The sequence below is a fragment of the Rhipicephalus sanguineus genome, chromosome 4 (genome assembly GCF_013339695.2).
Source record: "Rhipicephalus sanguineus isolate Rsan-2018 chromosome 4, BIME_Rsan_1.4, whole genome shotgun sequence".
NCBI lineage: Eukaryota > Metazoa > Arthropoda > Arachnida > Ixodida > Ixodidae > Rhipicephalus > Rhipicephalus sanguineus.
The window spans coordinates 47,614,771-47,637,427 of NC_051179.1; the positions used below are offsets into that span (position 1 = coordinate 47,614,771).

Sequence of the window (22,657 nt, forward strand, 5' to 3'; positions counted from 1 at the left end):
ACGCAGTGCTTGCCACCCAGGCGAAAAAAAATGTGCTTAGTTTGCAGGCAGTTCCATTGCTTTTGCTTGTGGGTGCTTGTTTTGTACTGACGTAACTTATTTATTCAGGCTTCATACTGAGGCTTGGAACTTTGCTTGTCATATTTATAGCGCAGACGGAGGGAAAAAATAGAAGGCACGAACTGACAGCATCAAACGAAACGTCGTCGCAGTTGAAACCAGCAGTATTGTTCTTGCCTAAGAAGCTGTTATCTGAGAATAAGAAAGTGTTATCCAGAAAAAGTAAGAAGCACCTCACTTAGGTACTGTCCTTTCTTTAGGGATGCCCGAGAAGTGTGCTTGTGAAAACAAAGCATGTCATTCTTCCTTTTGTGGGGATTATAAAGTACTAATTAAAGAACAAAACCAGACTGGTCAGAATTAAGAGTTTGGTATAAACTTGTTAGTGCACATATGCAACTGCAGGTCATACAAAACAGCACATAGTAATTGCTAAATGTGCATTAGATTTTCAAGCTGTGTAGTTGATTGGCTCTAGTCTGTGTAAGTTGGGTGCTCTACACAAGAATGTATGTTTCATAAAAAAGAATTTGTGCAAAAATGTTCACTGTTTTGACATCGATCACGGAGCTTAATTCTAAACTAGCTCATGTCAAAGCAGCCACTTTGGCGGGCCTCGAAAATTTTCAGCGGTTAATTTAACTTGCTGTGCTGCTTGTAGACTGCGACGAGTTTGAGAAGGCGAAGTGTGTTACAAGGTACTAGCTAAGCTTGACTTTAATCAGGTATTTGCTCTCACTGAGCAGTTCTGTATCCTCATTCATTGTAGTACTGATTCCATGTACTCAGTGTTTGTCAAACAAAGAAACTGATACAAATACAGCGTAATGCATCTGATCTATCAGTTGCATAGCAAATGCTTACCCCCTCCCCCATTTTCAAAGCAGCATTTTGTGAAAATGTTTACCCCCCTCCCACCTTGACGTTTAAAATCAGAATTTTATGAACACAGTGGTCTGCATATTTCTTAGCAGAGCCGTCACTGTATCCACACTTTGCCAAAAAAAAAAAAAACGGCTTCCTCCAATTTCATCACGTGTATATTTACTAATGTGGTCTCCCTCTGAACATATCTGTATATGGTACCTGGTTGAAAACGTGTCACTCTTATCCACTTCTTTGTAACATTTACAAAAGGGGATGAAATAAATTGCAGCGAAGTGCCTCCTCGGTGAAAAACTGGCATTCTTTTGTCTAGCTTACAGGAAATGTTGCGTGCCGGGGTGGCGTCATGAGGCCGGTCTGCATGCACTCTAGACCGTTCGTGGACGTGCCAGGGAGAGCCTCTGATATACCCGGCATGCATGCTTGTGAGCTTTCGCTCTTGAGTGCGGTTACTGCGAGTGGAAGGGTGCGTGGCTTTGTGTTTGTACATTTCAGCTGTCTGTGCGCCATGTAATCATTTCACAATTTGCAGCACGATCGCTACAGAGTGACCGACATGTCACGGTTGTTTGTTGCCAGTGCCCTAAAGCTGGTGAGGGGTCCTTTGCCGAGCCTGGGCTGCACTCAAATTGGCTATTTGCAGCGTAATTTGCCAAAGATTCCCATCACGGTACAGCTGCTTCTGCTTTTCTTACGGGCATAGGCGTGCGCAGGGTTCCCCTTTAGAGGGGGCAAAGGTTCGTCGCAGCGCCCCCCCCCCCTCCCTATTATGTCAATGAGCGGGGCTGACATTGTGCCCCTGTTAGGTGAAGGGGGGGGGGGGCGCCCCCGCTGCCCCCCCCCCCCCCGTGCTTACGGGGACAATTAAGCTGCGCTCACAAATCAGCTCACATCGTACATTTTGCATTTGGACACACAGGATGGCAAATCGCGAGTCTGAGACTGACCTGACCCATTAGACTGAGAGAGAAAGAGATCTAACTTTCTTTCCCTGACCAGGCTGTTTACTTCTGGAGGTGGGCGGCTAGCTCAGTCCGAGACGGATTTTCCGCCACGCGGAACGCCTTCCTGCTTCATGGAAAGCCGTACATTGTCGAAACACAACGCATAAGTTCCCTAAAGTCCCTAAATTTTTTAAGAACAGAGAAAAATCTAGGGACTTTAGTTTCCTGCTCCTTCCCTCGTCCCAGTAAAAAAATCCTGGGGCCCTTGTGTCCTTGTCTTTTGCAAGTAGTGCAAGCGGTTGCACTAATTGTGCAACAGATTTCTTTCAGATCGGTCCAGCAGTGGCTGCACTAGCATAAATATCCGGCCGCAAGGTAAAATGGCGGCCAACGCGTCGGCGGTGATTTTTACAGGCGCGATCGCAAACAGCGCTGCTCGACAAAACTAACGGCCTCAACAAGGACGCTCTCCTCAAGCGTTGCGGAGAAGACTAGAATTAGCAGAAGCAGGCCCGTAGCCAGGAATTTTTTTTTCGGGGGGGGGGCACTTGCTGAAAGCCTTGACCATTTGAGAAAAACGCCTATTTTCATGGTTTATTTTCGATAAAACACCATGTGTCATCATGTGCCCCCCCCCCCCCTACCCCCCCTAGCTACGCCAGAGCAGAAAAGTGCAGCAGCAGCGAGTCGTTGTCACAGCGTGCCGCAATATGTCTCGCTTTTGCGCATTTGGGCGAATCCGCCGCCGCCGCTGCCGGCGTATCATATCTTCTGCTGGTGTATCACAAAAAACAGCTTGAAAAGGTGAAAACTATTTAAACATAGCTTGCACCTGACGTCACAACCGTCCCCCCATCAGCTGTTGCCACTGGTTAATTTGCTTCGCTTTGTGCAGCTCTGTTCATACATTCGTTGACTCGAAGTGTTCTTTTTTTTTTTTTTAGTTTTTGCGACATTCTGGGCGCTATATGCCGCACAACCCCGGTGGAGAGCCGCTTGGCGCGGCATCATATTACGCTAAGTTAAACGGGGCAACGCGCACACGATATGGGGGAAATGTGCGACGGTTTCGACCCGATGCACACTGCGGACGCCGACACGTCGACGTCAGTGCTCTGCCTGAATTGATGCACGGCGACACCGTCAACTACCCCGTCTACCCTTGAGATCGTGCCCTTGTAGGATATAAAAGCGTTCAAGACCCATGAAGCTACAAACCAGGCTCATTTGATATCGGGCAACTTTCGTCTTCTGGCGGGGACTGGTCTTCCGTTTGCTCGCCATGCCGATAGACTCCGCGACTGCCGCGACTGCCGCTCCTCAGCTTTCTGCAGGCGGTCTTTTTCACTCGCGTCGTGTAGCGTGCACGGTCTTCATGACGCGCTCTGTACCCGAGCAGAAGCGTCGCTGCCCAGCAATCGGGATTCGTCTCCTCGATCGCACAGCTTAGATGACCTGTTCTTTCGTCTTGACTCAGCATTTCAATCGCCGGAAAAAGGTTTCCGAGCTGATACTGTGACGCCGCATACCCGGACATGAGAACGGTTGCCATGGTGTCGAGATCGGCGTGCCTGATACGTGCCAGCCACAAACTGCACCGCTTCGCGGGCACGCGGAAGAGATTTGTGCCGACTACCGTATCTTCTTTCTGCTGCGGTTCGAGCACCCAAACTCAACGTACAGCACCTTGTCTACAGCGACCACACTCGCAGACACGCTTCCGCCGTCTTATGCCGGAATTCCTAGCGGACGTGACGTACGTGAGTGCAAGGCATGTATTTTCCGTGTTTTGCATGCATAACTTTTATTCGGTACGAAACAAAAAGCTCAGGAAACGGTGGAATTGGCGAAGGCGGCAGCGGCATGAATGTAGCAGCGGCAGAACAAATGTGAACGCGTTCGACACGCGCGAACACGGTTTTCCGCCCGCCCTGGCGTTTTCGCTCTCTTTCCGCTTCTCAAGTGTGAATGCGCCTGAACCACTGTCGCGCTCAGCTCCCACTGCTCGCAACATATGTGTGACGTGTACGACTTAACAGTCGCCGCAGACCGAAAATTTCTGGTTATAAATGTTTCACGGCGCTTTCCGCGTCACCATTCCGTGATTAGACACTCTGACCAGTAAGCTTTCCGTTACACTTACGAAAACAGCTGCCATAAAAATTGGTTGCCGGTACCTTAAAGTGGTCATGCAACACTTTTTGAACACGGTCAGAAAACGCTGCCGACCTGTAGTCAAGGCTCCTGTAAACATGTGTATCAAACGTTATAGTGCGCTGCGCGTGGCACGCGGTAGGAGATTTACGATTAAGTTTTAAAATCAACTAGAAATTGCTCGCTCTTCTCTCGACAAATTATGCCATAGTCTGGTCCGACTCATAAGCTGGCCGCCACGGGGCGAGGTTTGGGTGCATGTTAAAAGAACCAAATATGGTCAAAATTAATTCGGATCCCTCCATTACGACGTGCCTCATACTCATACGGTGTTCTTGGCACGTAAAACCCCCGAACATAATGAAAACGTACGGGATGGGGTTGTGTTAGAAATGCGACAAATGCTGCCAAATAGAATCAGCGGTGTACGTGTTGCCGCTTTTTCTGTTCCTCGTTTAATTGGACCCGCCGGATAAGTCGACCAGTTACGTTGGTTTTTAACAGCGTCAAATTAACGCAAGTCCAAGCTGTTGGCCAAGCTGTCTGCCCACTTCGCTCGACGAGAAATCGATGTGCAGACAGAAAAAAAAAGAGGAGCAGGGATAAAGAGTTGCAGCCAAATAAAGGTTCGCTTTACAATGTCTCCATCTAATTACGTTAATAGTTCGGAAATAGCTTTGCCTGTTCAACGCAACTTCTCTACCAAATGATTATGCTGCAGCTTGCTGCTCCTAGGAGCACTGCTGATTATTGTGAGTGTCGGAAGCTGTACGTGCTTCTGAATGAAAATTGGCAGTGGGCTAATAAGGATGACTCATTCTCTGCTCGCAGATTTCGGATGTAGACACGTTGGATTTCGTTAGCGTTTCATTCCCTAGCGTTCACGGTGCTCACGTACGTGTTTTCAACTGCGAACGAAGTAACCTATGCGCTATATGTAATTGTTAGCTCTTTATGTGACAAATACTGACAGTTCTATACAGGCTGCTTTTTTTTTACACAATACAGATTTTTAAAATAAAAAATGCTATGACAGGCTGCTGTCGTCTTCGCAAACGAACTCTACGTTGAGGCGGAAAAACTTTGCCTCACCTAAAGTTACATTAAAAGGAGTAATTAGCAAAAAATCTTTAGCTTTTTAATTATTAGCTTGAGGGCCGTTGTATATAGGTCGCGACAATTTATGACATGCCTATTTTAAGAGCGGAGCTCTTAATCGTTGCGCCGGGTAGTGCGAACAGAAGCTATCATCATCATGGATCGGCACGCGCTCTTTTCGTCCTTTTCTTCCTCTCAGTCTCCTTCTGTCCCAAAACAAGCGCGCCGATTTCTCTGTCACGGAATGGAATAACTGGTAGGTGAGATAACGGGTACAGAGGGAGAGAGAGAATGAAACAGAAAGAAACAGAGAGAAATTCTTGACGAGGCGGGATTCGAACCCGCGTACCCACGATCCGAAGGCGCGCGCCCTAACCACTCGCCTATCCAGGCACGCTAGCTGAGCATTGCATAGCCTTGTATAGTATAGCATAGCAGGGTGGCGGGAAAGGGAAGTGTGGGCGAGGAGGAGAGAAGAGAGTAAAGCGCAGCGTAGAAAGAAAGAGAGGAATAAAGGGAACCAAAGAAAGAAGCATATCATAGTAAGAGAGAGAGAGAAGTCAAGAGAGAAAGAAAGGGAAGAAAGAAATAGACAGTAGGAGAGAGAAAGAGATAGAAAGAAAGAGGAAGCAATAAATAGAGAAATGAGTAGAAATAAACAGACAAAAAAGACCGAGAGATGAGAGAAAAAGAAGGAAACAGAGGAAGAAAGAAAGAGAAAAATTAAGAGAGCTCCGCACTTCCTTCAGGCTTGGCACCCGTACTGCGAAGCTGCCTTCATTTCCACTTTTCTTTCGCTGTACAGCTTAAATCTAGGGGGCAGCCACTGAGGCACTGCTTCTCGCAGACAAGTGAACGAGTTCCTTGTACTTCTTTCGAGTTAAACAAACAAACAAACGTATAATTAAGCACTACACACCAAAGTCTAATTGCAAGGGCGTAGGAGAAACTTTTTTCGGTGGGGTGGGCGGGGGGGGGGGGGGAACCTACTTGATATGATGCTGGGTCTGGGCAATCAGATGTGGTCGAGTGTCATTGTGTGCTCTGTATGCCATGGAAAAAAAATGGAGGGGGGGGGGGAGGTCGGCACGGGTTCGGTGTGCCACTTCCTGGCTACGCCACTGTCCAATTGGGTATTTGAGACGGCTTGCTGTTTTTCCTGACCATATTCTGCTGCGACGCGCCTTTTTTTCAAACATTGTCACGTGAGCTTCCGGTCTGACGCAACAGGGCTGGCGGATTTTTTAAAGACGATAGTCTTTCTTAGGGAACTTAAACGCAGAAATTTCGGTCTGTCTTTCTGTTTGTCGGCACGTCCCTCGATTCAGCCACTCGGCCAAAGTTGAACCACTTGCCCAAGGGCCAGCCGTCTTGAACAGGTACGGCTGTTCATACTTGTGAACGTTGTCGATCAAAAAGTAAATATCATACATATCTGAGGTGCAACATCACTAGGTAAGTATTAGGTGGCGTGTTCCTTTAATAGAAAATGCATACATACGTAATTTTAAGGACCCTAGTTTCTTAAGCTGCGCTGAAAATGCATAAGAATGGAAGCTTGAGCGAGTTGGTATGCGTTCATCTTTGTTGAAACAGCGCTCACTAGACGACGATGAAGTAAAAGAAGGCACAGGACAGGCGCTGCCTGTCCTGTGCCTTCTTTTTACTTCGTCGTCGTCTAGTGAGCGCTGTTTCAACAAAGCTGAAAATGCGACTGCGCTGAAATTTGCCTTCCTCCGTGCCCTTCGCACGAGCACATTGTTGTGTTTCGGTTTCGGTTATGTATCGCACTGTACTAATGCCATGGGGTGGTGTTGAAAAACTTTAGTTTTGAGAAGGCCAAGAAGGTGAAAAAAATATTTAAAAAATGAAAAAGCAGCGTTGTGGGCGGCCTTCAGACTGCCGGTTGTGGGTGCCGCTCTGGCGTTCCTGTTTTACCCAGGCGACGTGTAAATAAAAGAGTGTGTGGAGAGTACTCGTTGAGTGCGGACGTTTCTCTGCTTCAGCGCTTCGCGCCAAACCGCGTTTTCGGGCTGGCTGGCGTCCCCGCCGGTCGTGTTGGTCACCGCCGGTCTTCGCCTGCTGCTGCGCCGGGACTACCAGCACGCAACACAGCACTCATGTTTCCCGACGTATTGCCAGATGGCGTCCATATCTCACACAGCGCCTCTTCTATCGTCTTTACACGACATTTGCAGCGAAGCACGCAGATACGCGGCCAATTTTTCTGCGCGCCCGGTGCGCTCATTATTGGTTTAGCCTAGATGGACGCCTCGAATTTCGATGATTATTATCTCAAATTACGTGCGTTTTTTTCGCGATTTTTACAAAATGGGCATTTTCATAAATTGTTACGTCCGACAACTCTTCCGTATATACAACGGCCCTGAAGCTAATAATTAAAACGTTAATTAACAATTGTTGTTAATTACTCATATGAATGTAACTTTAGGTGCGGCAATGTTTTTCCGCCTCGGCGTAGAGTTCGTATGCGAAGACGACGGGGGCCTGACTGTCATAGCATTTTTGATTAAAAAATCTGTATTGTCTAAAAACACAACTCTACGCGGGCATTTGTAGTAGCGGGCACTCTCTTTAATAGCGAAGCTGTTTAAGCTGGCCGTTATTTGTGCGGCCTATCAGAAAACTATGTTAGAAATTGGGCAAATATCCCACTACTCCCCGCTGGTACACTAAGAGTGAGAGGGAGAGAAAACTATAGAAAGAAAGGCAACGGCGGCTGCGAGAACTGCCCAAAGCGTTGGAAGCCCCTATACGCCAGCGGCGACATGCCCGCAGATCTGTGAGAGGTGCGAATGCTCAGTTCTGGAGTTTGGACATCCGTGTCGTGACTAACTTCGCTAAAGCCTAGCAACAACCTAGAAGCAACCAGATTAGTCTTCAGAATCTTCCGGTTTCGCTGTTTCAAGTATTGCGCAACTTAGTGCAAGCTTCGCCATGTTTTTTTTTTCCGTTTCAGTACAATCTTTGCCATATTAGCATATGAAACATGATGATTTAATCATGACATTTATAAGTTGCCCCGCTGCCCGAACTTCATATGTAGAGTAGTTGTTAGTGATAGCACATATTTCATTAACACTTAATTGCATATATGAAATCCTTTCCTCTGACATTTATTGATTCACATTTATTCAACTCGATATTTAAAGACCACCCCCCCCCTTTCTTCGCAAGTCCTTATTAAATTCAACATCTTCTTTCACAGTCTTTTACTTGAATGGGCGTAGCTTTTGTTGACGCCTACTCACTCTGAGAGAGAGCGAGAAGAAAAAAAATTCTTTGACTCTTTTTTGCGAATTCTGACTTGCCACATATAAAACTCTCTTTAAAGAGACACGTGAACTCTCTTTTGAGATATTATACTCTTCGAACTTTATTTTGGAGACACGCGCGTGCCAGGACTCTCCGAAGAGAGTGTAACGATCTCCAACGAGAGTTCGCGTGTCCCTTCAAAGAGAGTCATATGTCGCAAGTCCGGACTCGCATAAGAGAATTAAAGTACTCTTTTTTTCTTCTTCTTTGAACGTACGTCATATGTCTAAACGTTCTACGAGAGGGCGAGTCACTCGGGCCCCCTGCGCACAGATAGCTCCCGCTGTGACAGATAAGCGACTTCACCTTTATCTATTTTCGCAATCACTTGAAAAGCTTCGCCGGCTTTACCACTCTAGCCCGTTTTGTCGAGACGTTCGCTTTCTCTTTCCGAAATTCCGCGTGGCCGTAGAGAACCTGTGACTACAAGACAGAGTTCCCCAAAAGCGTACTCCACAGGCGCCGGAAGCTTCGTCAACGCTTTTCACAGAGCTCCACAACATCTCTGGCCGTCTGCCACATAGAGTTTCTCTGCCATACGAGAGGCGAGGACGCGTCAGTACAAGAAAGCGGCGGCGCTGCATACCGACGTCTGTCGACGCTTCCGCATACAACATACATCTATAACAAAGGCAGGCATCTCGCTTGCCGTCGCCGACTCCGTAGGGCGGAAACGCGAGGAAGGGCTATCGACGTCGTCGGCGAAGATGTCGCTCAAGGTGAGACCGGCCGTACGCGAGGACTGCGCCTTCATAATGGGCCTGATTCGCGAGTTGGCCGACTACGAGCGAATGCTGGATCAAGTCGAGGCGACCGCTGACGACCTCAAAGACCACCTCTTCTCCGACGACAAACTACGCTGGGCTTGCGCGAACGTGGCGACTACGACGGCGGGCGACGGCGAGTGTGACGGCGAGCGTGTGATCGGTTTCGTTCTCTACTTCTTCCTCTTCGACCCTCTGACTCTGGAGCGCGTGGCGTACATGGAAGACCTGTACGTGCAGCCCGCATACAGAGGTCGCGGCGTCGGCCTGGCCCTGTGGCGCTCGGTTGCGCAACACGGTATGGGGAGCTCGTGCGACGTGCTGAACTTCGAGGTGCTCGACTGGAACGTGCCGTCGCTGGAGTTCTACGCCAAGCGGGGTGCTACCAACATCACGCGCTCGCGAGGTTACCAGCACTTCAGGTTCTCCGCACGGCCCTGCGGTTCTTTTCTTTGAGGGTTGGTTATGATATAGTGCGCTTCGTGAAAGGATTCATTGCCGAACTTTTCTTCGTCGCTGTTTTAAATTGTGCTCTTAAGAGCACAATTGAGACTTCGAGCTTTATGCACCAGTGGCTTGCTGTGAATACTCGAGACATTGGTCTAACGGCCTCGTAGAATTCGAAGATGCGCAATTTCTTGATGCCCAATGCTCACATGTGACCAGGTGTCATTACACGTGTATCGTAATGCGAGAGGAAAACAAACAAAAGCATAAACCTGACACAATGCACGGTAAAGAAATATGCACTTGTCGCAGTAAACATGGACAACCAATCGCAGGTTTCTTACATAATAAGTTGCATTTATGTGGACGTCTAGAGATATATGTATATGTATATGCGCGCAACGTGTGTGTAATCGAACACACCCCAAGCAACATTTTATCCTAGGCAAAATGTCGGCCTGATGTCGCTGGCTAACTGCACTGTCGTTGGCCCAACCTTGGCAACCAATGTAGGGCCGGTCTTGGGGATTGACATTGGCCTCATGTGGGCCTGCGTCGGCACCCGATGTAGGCCCGTCCACCGTGGCCGACGATGCCGAGTGCATGCCGCTCGCGGGTTGACCAAGGCCTGACATCACATAAGCGTCGATTTACCGACGGCCGTGGGTCGGTTGCGGACGTTCCTCGCTAGTATTTCTCTGCTTTTTTTTTTCTTATTTTTTGTGCGTGTTCTAACAAAACGCATCATTGTTTTTCTGGTGTGTTGATGCGTGTCGTATTTAATGTGAACGGGCAGTTTATAGAGGCGTTTAACTCTATCTGAATTAATTACGGGCAGAGTGCACATGTAAGACGGAATTAAACGCCTCTAACGGTCTGCACTAACGTGTTAATACGTAACACACAGTAACAGAAAGACGTGAATATAAGTTTTCTCTCTTTATATGTTTATTTCGAAATTGTATAGATGTACTAATTTTACATATGCAACATTGTTCGCACGGAGCGTTTGCATCAGCCCTTGTGCAACGCAACCGTACAGTCCATGTGATCGCTGCATGATAGCGCTGACATATATATAAAACGGACGGCATTCTTGTTGGATCGGCTCCCTTCTTTCGGCCAGTTCTCGTGCTCTTGGCCCTGAACACGTACGCAGATGCGACGTTTTACCGTCGAGATGTGAGAGGGTAAATCGCCACCCTCATCAAGATGTGAGACTTGCATTGTTCTTCTGTCGGAAAAGACTGAAAGAAAGAACAATGAATAATACTCCGAGAAAGGTAGACTATTTACTTGACCAGTTGCACAGTCATGTCGCGTCTAGAAACTCTATTCACACAACTAAACAAAATTATTTTGTCACTGCACAAATAAGAAAAACACTGCACTTACAATAAATGCGAGTGTGCTGAAATTCTGAGAAGTGCTTCAAGCTCCACAGTGCACAAACTTGATATGTGGAGACAGGATGGATTGAGGTTTTCCTTGTTGGCTCGTAATGTCACTGCAAAACAAATGGTACAATAAATAGATTAATGAGGACACAATCTTACCTTCAAAGCGGCCGTGGGCCAGTCACATATTGTGTAGTCGGCATTTACAACACACTTGCGACCAAATTCAACGTGAAAAGCGATTGCGTGAAACTTTCGTAACCAAGCATGCGTCTTACCAGAATTCTTTTCAGTTGGCGAGACCAGCGCAGCACGCTATCCACACCAGTCCTTGTTGCAGTGTTCCTTGGAGAAAACGGCAAAATAGGTTACGGTCTTAAAATAAGATGCCACAAATAAAAAACAAGAAAATCTTACATATTTGCCCGTCAACGATGTCTTGGGTCCACGGACAAATATAACCACCGTTCGCCTGAACATTTCTGATCTGCCCGCTAGAAGAGACGACCAGATTGACGCATCAATTGCGCAAATAAAATTTGATTTTGTCGCTAGACAAAAGTCACCATACGATACACCGAGGAAATAGAATGTCACTTACGAGTTCGCGTCAAATCCTCGGCAGCGGGAGACGGCCGCGCGCCTCCAGGATCAAGGCAAACGAAATGCAGCACGTCCTCGCTCGAAAGAGCTACGATTTCGCGGGAAGGGAACTCCCGCACGCCTCGGAGCTCGCTTCCCTCCCCAGCGCGGTGACAAAGAAAAAAAAAACCGCGAGAGGTCCGAGGTTCGGCGCTCCGCTTGCACGCCCCGCCGCCCTCGGCACATTCCGTTCCTCCTTTCAGGACTTGTCATTCTTTCTAGGAGAGGGATGTGATGCATGCTGCGTGCGCTCTCTCTCCAAAGTAAGACCGCAAGACCCCATCTTACCACTTTTTTTTTTCGGGGGAACGCACGTGTGTCGGGTGAGAAAAAAAAAGGCGCGCGAAATTTCCACTCTAGGGCAGCGCTAATGCGTCCAAGAAGCGAATCGAATTTGAATTGAACCGTTTTCGTTGTTAACACAAAATATCGTTGGCACCCTAACATTAAAACAAATTAACATGAAAACCATAAACTGAGCGTCAAGTACAAATATTAAAACTCTTCAGAGTGTGCGGACTATCAAATTCTGGCTCTGCAAGCGACTTTTACGCTAATTTTGTGTTTATTTGGACATAGATGATATTTTGAAATATTCGTATTAACGCATATGGGCTATTCCCGAAGACCGAATCAAGTATGACGATATTCGATTCTATATTCCAAATGTTTTCATTATATCTGATGTCCTCCCTCTGTCATGCGGCTCGATCAGATCAATCATGTATTTATATTCACGACCGTGCTAAAGCGGTGGACAGTTCGGTGGACAGTTCAAAGTCATCGATATTTTAATAGAGCCTAGCGCGCTATAGTATCAGGATCACAATTAAATTTCTGCTCGGTATTCGCATTTATTCCCATTTATTGATGTTGCTCAACCAAATGCTTTGCGTCTAATGCATGCAAAGGCGGACATTTTCTTGACTTCGAGCAGAAACCGTAAACGCTCGGTACACTTGAAAAGCACTGATGTCGTACCACTGTACATTGAGCATATAAGTGCTTCATCATAACAGGTCATCACAAGGCTTGAAAGGTGCTCATGACAATGTGGCGGAGGATTCTCGGCGGCCCGATCGCTAAAGGTTCTGAAGTTTCTTGCGAAACAGGTGAAAAATTTCGACATTTAAATTCCGCATTCTAACCAACTCCGCAATTGTACCTTTTCTTATTCACATACTTAATGTGCACATCAGAAATATTCGGCTGGATTCGGGAAAACTGAGGCACAGCAAACATATAACTTTAGTGCTGGGGTTATTGATTGGAGCAGAACTGCAAATGCGACGTCATTCTTAGACAAATGGACGTGTAATAAGCTACAAGAACGCCAGATTTTAAGATCACTTCGCAATTCAGCTTTTCATGTAATCAGTTAGATCTTTCGCGCCCCTGAAACACGTATCTGAAATGTTCTATTAAAGTTGTGCAGTCCGCGAGAACTCTATTTCGCACAATTCGTGTGACGAAATTAATATTTTTTTTGGTCTCGCTATAAAGCAGCCAAAACCTTTCCGATGGGAGAAAGAATGATTTAATTCATTTTCAATAAAGTTTATTATTAATAGATGGTGTAATGTATATGGTCGGTTACAATCAACGTGCCATTTGCGAACTATTTCAGTCAATTCTATACCGCGGCACAATGGACCATTGTAAAGCCACATTAAACATAAATTCGCGTGATTGCACTTTCTTATCCGTTATGTACTTCCTGGTGGCAAATACATTGATCTCCAGAGTGTTCAAGTCTTGCGATTTCTCAAGGTTATAAAAATATTTTAACGATATTCTCCGATCGAATAATTCTTCACAACGCCGAAGAACTCCAACTTCCATATTGATGTCAATGCATGCGCTCATCATTATGGCCATCGCATGTCTAGTCAGCATCCGATTAATAGCTTAACTTCAGTCAGTTCAGAGCAAAACTCGATGTTATCCCTTAGCCGGAAGTTTCCCTTACGTCTGTGGTTGACGGTCATTACTGTTTTCCTTGTTTGACCAAAGGCCGTCATCGCGTTTGTAGCTACACTACATGACTTATTCTTCAACATACTGCCCAACGCGCTCGCGCTTGTTAGCTCGAAACCTAAATGTTGAACTTCAAAGTAAAATTGACCAGTGTTCAACTTGTCACTCGATCAGAGACGAATACTTTTCACCACGTCGCGTTATTTTGCTCTGCTTTCGATAACAACGGCGTTAGATTGATGAGCTCTGCTGACAAATCCTCATCACTCTATGCAGCCGATGTAAGGCTGGACAAATATATAAATCAATCTAACGGTGTCGAGCAGTGCACCTGGTCCCATGTGGTGCGTCAGCAAGGGACTTGATAATTAAGTTCTCATATGTGTAGAAACGTGCGGTACGCTTACGTTGCGCAGCCTCTATACAGTCAGCCACACATATCGTCAACGGCACGTGAAGCGTCTACTATTAGCAATGTAATTTTATTACTTGTTTTTCGTTTTGCATGCGAGGCACCGACGACGGCAGATTACCGCGAGGCACTAGCTATGCATTTGTCTAACGCGTCTTGAAATATAAAGCTACAGCGTCCATAGAATCATAGAAATATAAAGCTACAGCGTCCAGTTTTAAGCACGTGTTGCTCCCATTGATAATTATCATTATGTGAAATAACGGAACTAGTAAACATTTTATTAACATTCCAACAGAACAGCAGTGCGCGTTGCGCGTTACCCGCCGCAAATGCTCCGTTATGCGATTCTTTTATACGTATGAGTCAGAAGATCAGACAAATCCGCGGAATGTTTCTCATGCATTTCCATGCATCATATTCGCTTGCTTATCTTTTTGTTTAGTATTTTCAAGACGTATAAAATGATCACCATGCGATTTCTGACTGGCATTATTGCGTATCTTGAGGCAGTGCATCGTTGGGATTATTTTAACTTCTTTATAATGTAGGTTACGGTGTACCTGCTTTGTCTTTTATTAAAAACAGGGGTTCACATTTTCATTTGAAATGCTGTGCTAAAATGATGAATGTCACGAACATATGCAAGGCGACCTCTGACAAAGTGATGGGATAACAGAAACTTTTGAAATAGGCATATCGAGGAATATGAGCTTATTATCTGTAAGAGATAAAGGTGTAACTACATTGCACATTAAAGAAAAAGATAAATTCGCGTTAACTTAATTCAAACTTGTTACTACCTAGACGTACACGCGTAAATTTTGACAAACGCAAGTCTTTAGTGGTGCTGTTTCGGACATGTGTCCCATTTTCTTGGCGGCTTTGCGTGCCTGCAGATGTGCGGCTTCTTCGAAAGAGGAGGCGGCTCCACCATTCTGCCCTTGCGGCGCTAGAAAACGCTGTGAAAGAAAACCGGAGAACAGCGGAAAAAAAGAAGTTTCCCTCTCCCCACCGGGAGCTTCCGGGGCGCGGGCCGCAGTAGCGCATGTTATTTTGCTTCTTTTTTTAAGTGTGTTTTTCACTCCACGCTCCCTAGCTATACTGTAGACCTGCGCGCGGTTCCTCTTGGCTCTTTCCCGCACTTTTCCACCTTCTGCGTTTTATTTTCCACAGCACGAGTCTTCAGTGGATTGCCACTGCTGTGTGTTCGTTCTAACAATCTTGAAAGAATATTTCTTGTTTATATATTATTCGTGTATTGGTACTAAAATCTTACATTGCGGCCACGCCTTTTGATGAATTTTTTTCACATAGCATATATGGTATTTCCGTTTGCCTGACTTATCCGTCAGCGAAAGATGAGAACGTTTACTCATTCCATTGCGCAAATTACATAATAAAGGACTAGCTGTTAGAACAAAACATTGCGTCTCTCTATCCACAGGCTGTTTGGGTGCAGCGCTGCTCGGGCAGCACGCAAAAATTTTCATGCTTCATGTTGTCTGTATACAGACGATGCTTCTTTTAAGTTATACAGAATGGTTTTTAATGGCCGTTTTAGTTCAGAAATGACATAAATGTATTATGTGAGCTCGGTTTAATGCAAGCGGGTGACATTACTTGCATGAAAAAGCAAAATAAATAATCGCCTATCTAAATAAAGTTCATTTATGACCTTCAAATTACACTGCCTTACCTACTGCAACTGACTAACTGTAGCCACTGAGTTTGCAATAATTGGAATGAAATCTTACGATTTAATATTTATGCCATCAAATTTGAGGTAGAAATTCACTGTTTGCTTCGGTCACGTTTTTTTTTTTTTTTGTAAGAATCCGTTTTAAGCATCGAACAACGACAAAAGCCTAGTTTAACGCCCATGTATATAAATACTGTCGCACACTTGGCGAATGATGGTCTCGAAAAAACCTAGATACGCACGCTTGGAGAAACCATGCACGAATGTAATGGCTCGCTATTATTTTTGTTATTTAGTCAATAATGTATTTGGATTGTTCGCATAAATAATCTCTATCACTTGGTGTAATCAGCTCAAGGACCACAAGTATGTTGTGTGTCACAGGTGATTTTTGTAATGTTTAAAAAAATCACACTGTAGGAGTTGTTTACACTTCCTGCAGTGTATTTTATGCTGCCCTAAAATAATACACGCTGTTCGAATTCTCTGCCGGCAACCAAGGCCGGCACGACGTGTTGCCGACTTGTCGCCCAGACAAGCGTTTGGCGCGCTCGGCGTTCACTCGGCCACCAACGGTGGTGCGAATCGTGCAGCCGACCTAGTGCCGACAAGCGTTTGGCGCGCTCGGCGTTCACTTGGCCACCGACGGTGGCGCGAATCGTGCAGCAGATCTAGTGCCGACGTAGCTGGCAGCGCACCTCCGGCCGACCCTTTTCGCATGCCTGGTGGCCAGTGAAGTCGGCTGCCGGCTATTTGCCAGTGATCAGCCAAACGTCGGCAGTCGGCCAGCGTTGCTTGGGACATGATAAACATATGTAAGCAAAAATAGAAACTCCACTTCGAATGTTTATATACCAATATGAAAGCTGATCGCTAAGGTGAGTAATTTTCAGAAAACTGCAGCTATGCCTGCCTTGCTTCGTGAGCGATGGAGGCCGCGGTCTTATGCTGGCGTCCGATCAAGTTACGCAACAGTGACTGGATCCCTTCTGTAGCTTGCTTAAGGAAGCCAATCACGTTCGTGAAATTCGATCTGGATCAGGCTCGATCGCGATCGAAAATGACCGTGTAACATCGGTATCACAAAATTATCGCGAACTATTGGTTCTTAGTTCGACGATTATGTAATGGGTTCTCAACGTCTGTCAAATTTTTATAGTACACCGCTTTGTTGCGGCGTCGTCGTCTTCAGTTCCTCCAGACGCCGCTACGCCACTTTGATTATGCTCCTCCACTACGCCCACACCTGTGGGCACATACCGTTCCACGGAATACTGCACACTATTCCATGTTTGTCTTCCCTGATTGGTCAATTCTGCCTGTCAGTCAACTAAGCCAGTGCCCCGGTACTACGGCACTACGAGCACTTTTCATGGGCCATATCGAAATACGTCAGTGCCCCCCTTATCATAGGTCGGCAAACTCACTCATGAGTCGACTCACTCAGACTCATATCGAGACGTGAGTCTGAGTGAGTCCGGGTGAGTAAAGTTTTTGTGAGTCTGAGTCCGAGTGAGTTCGGTAGGGAAACATTTTGGTGAGTCTGAGTCCGAGTGAGTCCGGTTGAGGAAAATTTTGGTCAGTCTGAGTCCGAGTGAGCCCTAAGGGCAAAATATATTGCATGAGTGAGTCTGAGTGAGCTCCAGATTTTTTGCAGACCTATGGCCCTATCTACTCAACTTCAGCATTACTATCAGCCTTATGTCGACTCACGTTTATACTCACGTGTACTCCCACATACTTCAACGCGCTACCGTTCATACGTCAGCTCAATATTTATTGATCAGAGGCGTGAGTTGAGGAGGAAGAGGGGGAGGAGGTGCCTTGACCCCCCCCCCCCCCCCCGAAAACTTTTTCACGGGAAGTTACTGATAAAAATATCTCGTGTGAGTAATCTCTTTCAATAAAAAGGTTCTTATTGAACTGCAAACTCGGATAACTCGTATTTGAAGGTACGAGATCAAAAGGTGTTAAGTAGCGCACCGATTATGCGAGATATTGGTGTTAAAGAGCATTGACATTATGGTAGAAAAAGGCTAATTATAAGCTAACGGACTCATGAGTAGACTCACTCAGACTCACTCAGACTCAGATCGAGCCGCGAGTCTGAGTCATTCAGTTCGAGTGAATTATATTCTGGTGAGTCTGAGTGCGAGTGAGCCCTAAGGGTAAGATATGTTTCGTGAGTGAGTCTGAGTGAGCTCCACATTTTTTGCCGACCTATGCCCCTTATGGACGGCGCCCAGCGTGACGACACGGAGCAAAAGGAATGGTATTCCGTATTACGTAGCACGGTACAGGCCCTCTGCATCATTTTCGAATGTCACATAGCAACATTTGTCCTGTTTGGATATTTTTAACAGATATATGCGAATTAATGATCTTATATCCCCCCTTCTTTTTCCCCCCTCGCGCTGAGTTACGGCTTTGTGGAATTCGTGCTTCGAATCCAATTTATACGGTTGAACTTTCGAGGTTTCGGGAGCTATAGCAATATGGAGTGTATACACTCTATAAATCTAATTTATGATTCTTGTAGAGCCACTATTGAAGCTAACCTTCCCTCAAATGCAACGTAGTCTAATTCAGATCGGTCCAACCGTTTTGTCATGAAAGCGTTTCTTAGAGTTGGCTCCGAGATAAATTGACTATCTGAAGCGGAGGGGTCTCAAACGCACCTCAGCTGGCTGGCGGCAGTCACGAAATTTAGTCCCGCAAGGGCTGGGACAGTGGCGAAGAAGGTTAGAGGGGAGAGGGGGGGGGGGACCGAGCAAAATATCAGCTAACGTTGCCATTTCAAAGAAAGCCTTTACTATATCTCATATAACGGTGATTTCTGAAAAGGATATGGGGTCAGGTTTCGAGAACCGTGTTGATTCATCGCAACAGGCGAAAAAATTGTGCGAGTACCACCTGGCAAAGTCACAAAACTGGTGCTTTGCATGTTCGTGCGCGCATGCGGCTTACGCGTATCGCTACCGTTCGAATTCGGTGGAGAGAGAGAGCGACCCCGGTAGCGCGAAAATGCAAAGCAGCGATGCGCGTCGCATTTACCAGCAAAGTTTGCAGGCGACTCCGAGTCTCTCGCTCGCACGTATAGGATAAGTCTGTCGCGATGTCAGCGTCTCGCAACAGCCAGCCGCGCGAGAAATGCGACAGCTGCAGGACGGACGAGAAAGAGAAGCAATGGGCATCGAATGGAAGGACGGAGCCCGAGCCTGCTTCATCCGGTGGTGTCACTCAATAGGATGGGAATACGCTTCGCTGCCGTCTTTTCGGAAGCTGCACAGCTGCGACGTGAGGCGCACGTTTATTGATACAGCTCTGTATTCCAGCGCCGTGCGCCCGGATTTGAATCCTCTCGCGTATTTAGAACTTTTCTTGGAAAGCAAGTGCTCCTGTATCCCTTGAAATGCCCGCCGTGCAGAGAAATCGCAATGGTGCCTTGCTTTTGTTAGCAGTGGCTTTTCTGTACGGTAAATACGGGTATTGGAAGAACAAGTTTCGTTCTACACACACACACACACACACACACACACACACACACACACACACACACACACACACACACCACACACACACACACACACACACACACACACACACACATATATATATATATATATATATATATATATATATATATATATATATATATATATATATATATATATATATATATATATATATATATATATATATATATATATTGTAAAGGACGAGATAGAGACAACACCCGTTCCTGGGCCAAGCTGTTCTATTCTCTGCCCTCTTTTTCCTCTGCCTCGATCAGCTCTCCGCGCGCAAGAGCCTCGGTTCCGCTCTTCGTCATCACACTCGGACATGACTGCGAGCGCGCGGAACAGTCGACAATGTCTCTGGTGGGCGGTGTTGGCTGCATCGCGGTGGTCGGTCCCGACCACGCTGCAAGTTGGTTAGGAGACCTGCCAGAAGCGCCTCTGGTGGGCGACACTGGCTGCATGGCGGTGGTCGGTTCAGGGCACGCGACGACTTGGCTTGCTCTAGAGCGTGCTCTAGCGGGCGACTCTGGTTGATATAATGTGGTTGTATGTAGCCCGCACGTTCATGCCGTCGCAGTTGGGAGAACAGGGAAGTAAGTGGTGGGTTCTGTAACGCCACTTGCTGCACCGAACGATGCCATCTGCGCTTTTTGCAATGGTTCGAGGGGCCTCTAGGCATCTTACTAGACGTCTGTGGCAACGGGAAGCTGTGTTCCCGCGCTGATCTTCGACGCTGACCTTTTCTTGAAGCGACGCTGCGAGCAGCCGAGACATCCTCCTCAGAAGCCTCTCCAACAGCCGGAGACTTGTGCTGCACGGGCAGGTGTTCGATAGAAACGATCTCAGCCGTGTCAGACACCTTGGCGGCTTTTGGATAGACTTCTCGCAGCAAGTTGCAAACGTTCTCACGTTCTGTCATTGCATGCTGTGAGGTACGCTGATCCGCTTTCGTCTGTGCAGAGGGGGTCTTGCTGGAATCCACGGACAGGTACGGCGCGTTGCATGGTGGAGCGTCCAGTACTGCAAGTGCCGGTGCCTCCAAGTGCTCAAGCGACGAGCATGGGGGCAGCGTTTCCGACAGATGTGGACGGAAAACGATCTCGGCCACCGGCAGGTATGTTCTGGCGTCGGATGCTGACGCCGAGTCCGCGACCTGAGGTGGTATGCCTGGTCTCAGTTGTGTGTTTGTCCCAGGGCAGGTTGAGACACTGTCTGCAGGTGAGCTGCAGCGCGCAGTTGCAGCCTCGAGGTGGTGCCCCTTCGGAGCTCCATCCCCGGTAGCAGTGAGGTTGGACTGAGTGGTGGCAGCGAGGTGGTGGTCAATCGGTCCAAAGGCCGCTGTGAGCCTGGTGCTCCACTCGGCCCAGGATTGCTGCCTCACGCCGTCGTACCTGTGCCACGCTGCGGCACCTTCCCGAAGGCGGTCTACCGCCATGGACCATTTCTGCGCCTCCGTCCAGGCTTCGCGATCTCCCAGGGCGTTGACGGTCGCCACCCATTTTTCGGCGTCGTCCTGGAAGCCGCGGAATTCCGGTAGTACAAAGGTAGCCTGGGATGGTGATACGGCAGGATCGAAACGGCAGAGTGTGTGCGCGAAGTCACCAAGCTGGATAGAGACCTGGCTGAGGGTAGACCGGAGCTGTCTACGTTGCTCAGGTGAGCTGGCCTCGAGGTCTAGCGAGGTGGCCACATCCAACATGGCGTTGATGGCTGTCAGTGCCGGAATGATGGGAGGAAACTGCACAGAACTCGACGCTGTCAAGGCGTTGGCCGTGACGCGAAGTCGCGCAATGGTACGCCGCAGGTGCGCGGCGCTCTCCGATGGTTCGCGTGCGGAGCTAGTTATGTCGGACCAGTAGGTGGTGGTTGGGCCCATGACGGCGGGCTGCTGGTCCGAAGGAGCTTGTACCGCATCCGAAAGCGCCTCAGATGCCGGTGGAGCCCTGAATGAGAGGGTGTCGCCACGGGAAGCGTGAGCGGCATTCCCGGGCAACGGTAGGCCGTGCACTGTCTTGGCGGCGCCGGGGTAAGCGTGCCCTTGAGCCAGCGAGGAGGCCTGGACGCCGTCCTGGGATGGTTTGATGGGTAGCTGTAGCAGCGGTCGGGCCATGGTGTCCATGATCGAGGAAGCGTGGACGGCGTTCCTAGGATGGAGAGACCCGCGCGGCCGACGACGCGCAATGACAGGTGGCATCAGCTGCAAGGTTGTGCTTGCGTTGTAGACTGCGCCATTGTAAAGGACGAGATAGAGACAACACCCGTTCCTGGGCCAAGCTGTTCTATTCTCTGCCCTCTTTTTCCTCTGCCTCGATCAGCTCTCCGCGCGCAAGAGCCTCGGTGCCGCTCTTCGTCATCACAATATATATATATATATATATATATATATATATATATATATATATATATATATATAAACTTTCCATTCCACGCTGTGGAAGTGGCGAACGAAGCTGTTGTATAACTTGTACGATAGACAAGTCTGACGTAGCCTTGAACGATTGAAGAATGTGCTGTCGTGAAATGATCGACAGCGAGGCATTTAGATGCACCGTAGCGAAACTGAATTAAAAAGGAAAAAGAAACGATATTGATAACTGCTTTGCGGTCGCTGTGGAAAGTACTGAGGTTGCTACTTTGGAGGGATTGTTAGTTAAAGTTAAGCATACGTTAGTTAATTATACACACGGCCTGTGGGCAGTGGTCGGCTGACTTGGATTGCGGAAAGTACGTGAGACCAAACTGTTCAATCACGAGCAGGGCGAATAATTTTTTTCTCTTTGGAAAGCGTACGCACGCGACGAAAGCTGTGCCTCGAATTATTTCAAACTCGTCTTACCGCGCCTTATTTGGAGAGAGGCTAATCTATTTCATTACAATTTGGTTGAGAGGGAGCCTTTAATGCGGTGCTTCGCTGCCGTTTTCGACTCTTTTGACTTGTCGCGACGATGGCACGGGAAATGTAAAATTTCCAGTTACTACTTAAAGTGGCGCATGTCATAATTGCGCATAAAGGTAGCGTAACGCGTTTAAGCACGCGAGAATTAAGTAAATAATTATTGCTTAGCCCGTAATTTACTTGACGCGGTAGAAGCGTTGCCGGGAACACCGCCCCGTAAGCTTATATTCATTCAGTTGTTTCAGCATACGGTCGGGGCGAACGTTCTACGTTGTTCACAACACACGTTCTGATGAAAACCTTCATGCGCTGTTAGAGTTTATATATGCTTCAATTGTCTTCATTTGAAGATTTCACCCCATTAGGAAACCGCGCAATGAGGCATATTTTGGGCACCGAACATGCCGGCGCAGCTGCTCGAA

General features: G+C 47.4%; 1 protein-coding gene across 1 annotated transcript; it reads left to right on the forward strand.

The window, feature by feature from the left end:
• Nucleotides 1-9,121: 9,121 nt before the first annotated feature.
• Nucleotides 9,122-10,028, forward strand: LOC119388752 (diamine acetyltransferase 1). Its single transcript, XM_037656168.2, has one exon. The coding sequence runs from the start codon at nt 9,185-9,187 to the stop codon at nt 9,695-9,697; it is 513 nt and encodes a 170-aa protein (XP_037512096.1). The 5' UTR covers nt 9,122-9,184; the 3' UTR covers nt 9,698-10,028.
• Nucleotides 10,029-22,657: the final 12,629 nt, after the last annotated feature.

Excerpts from the sequence above, each read along its gene's own strand:
- LOC119388752 (XM_037656168.2), top strand. The coding sequence starts at position 9,185 with ATGTCGCTCAAGGTGAGACCGGCCGTACGCGAGGACTGCGCCTTCATA.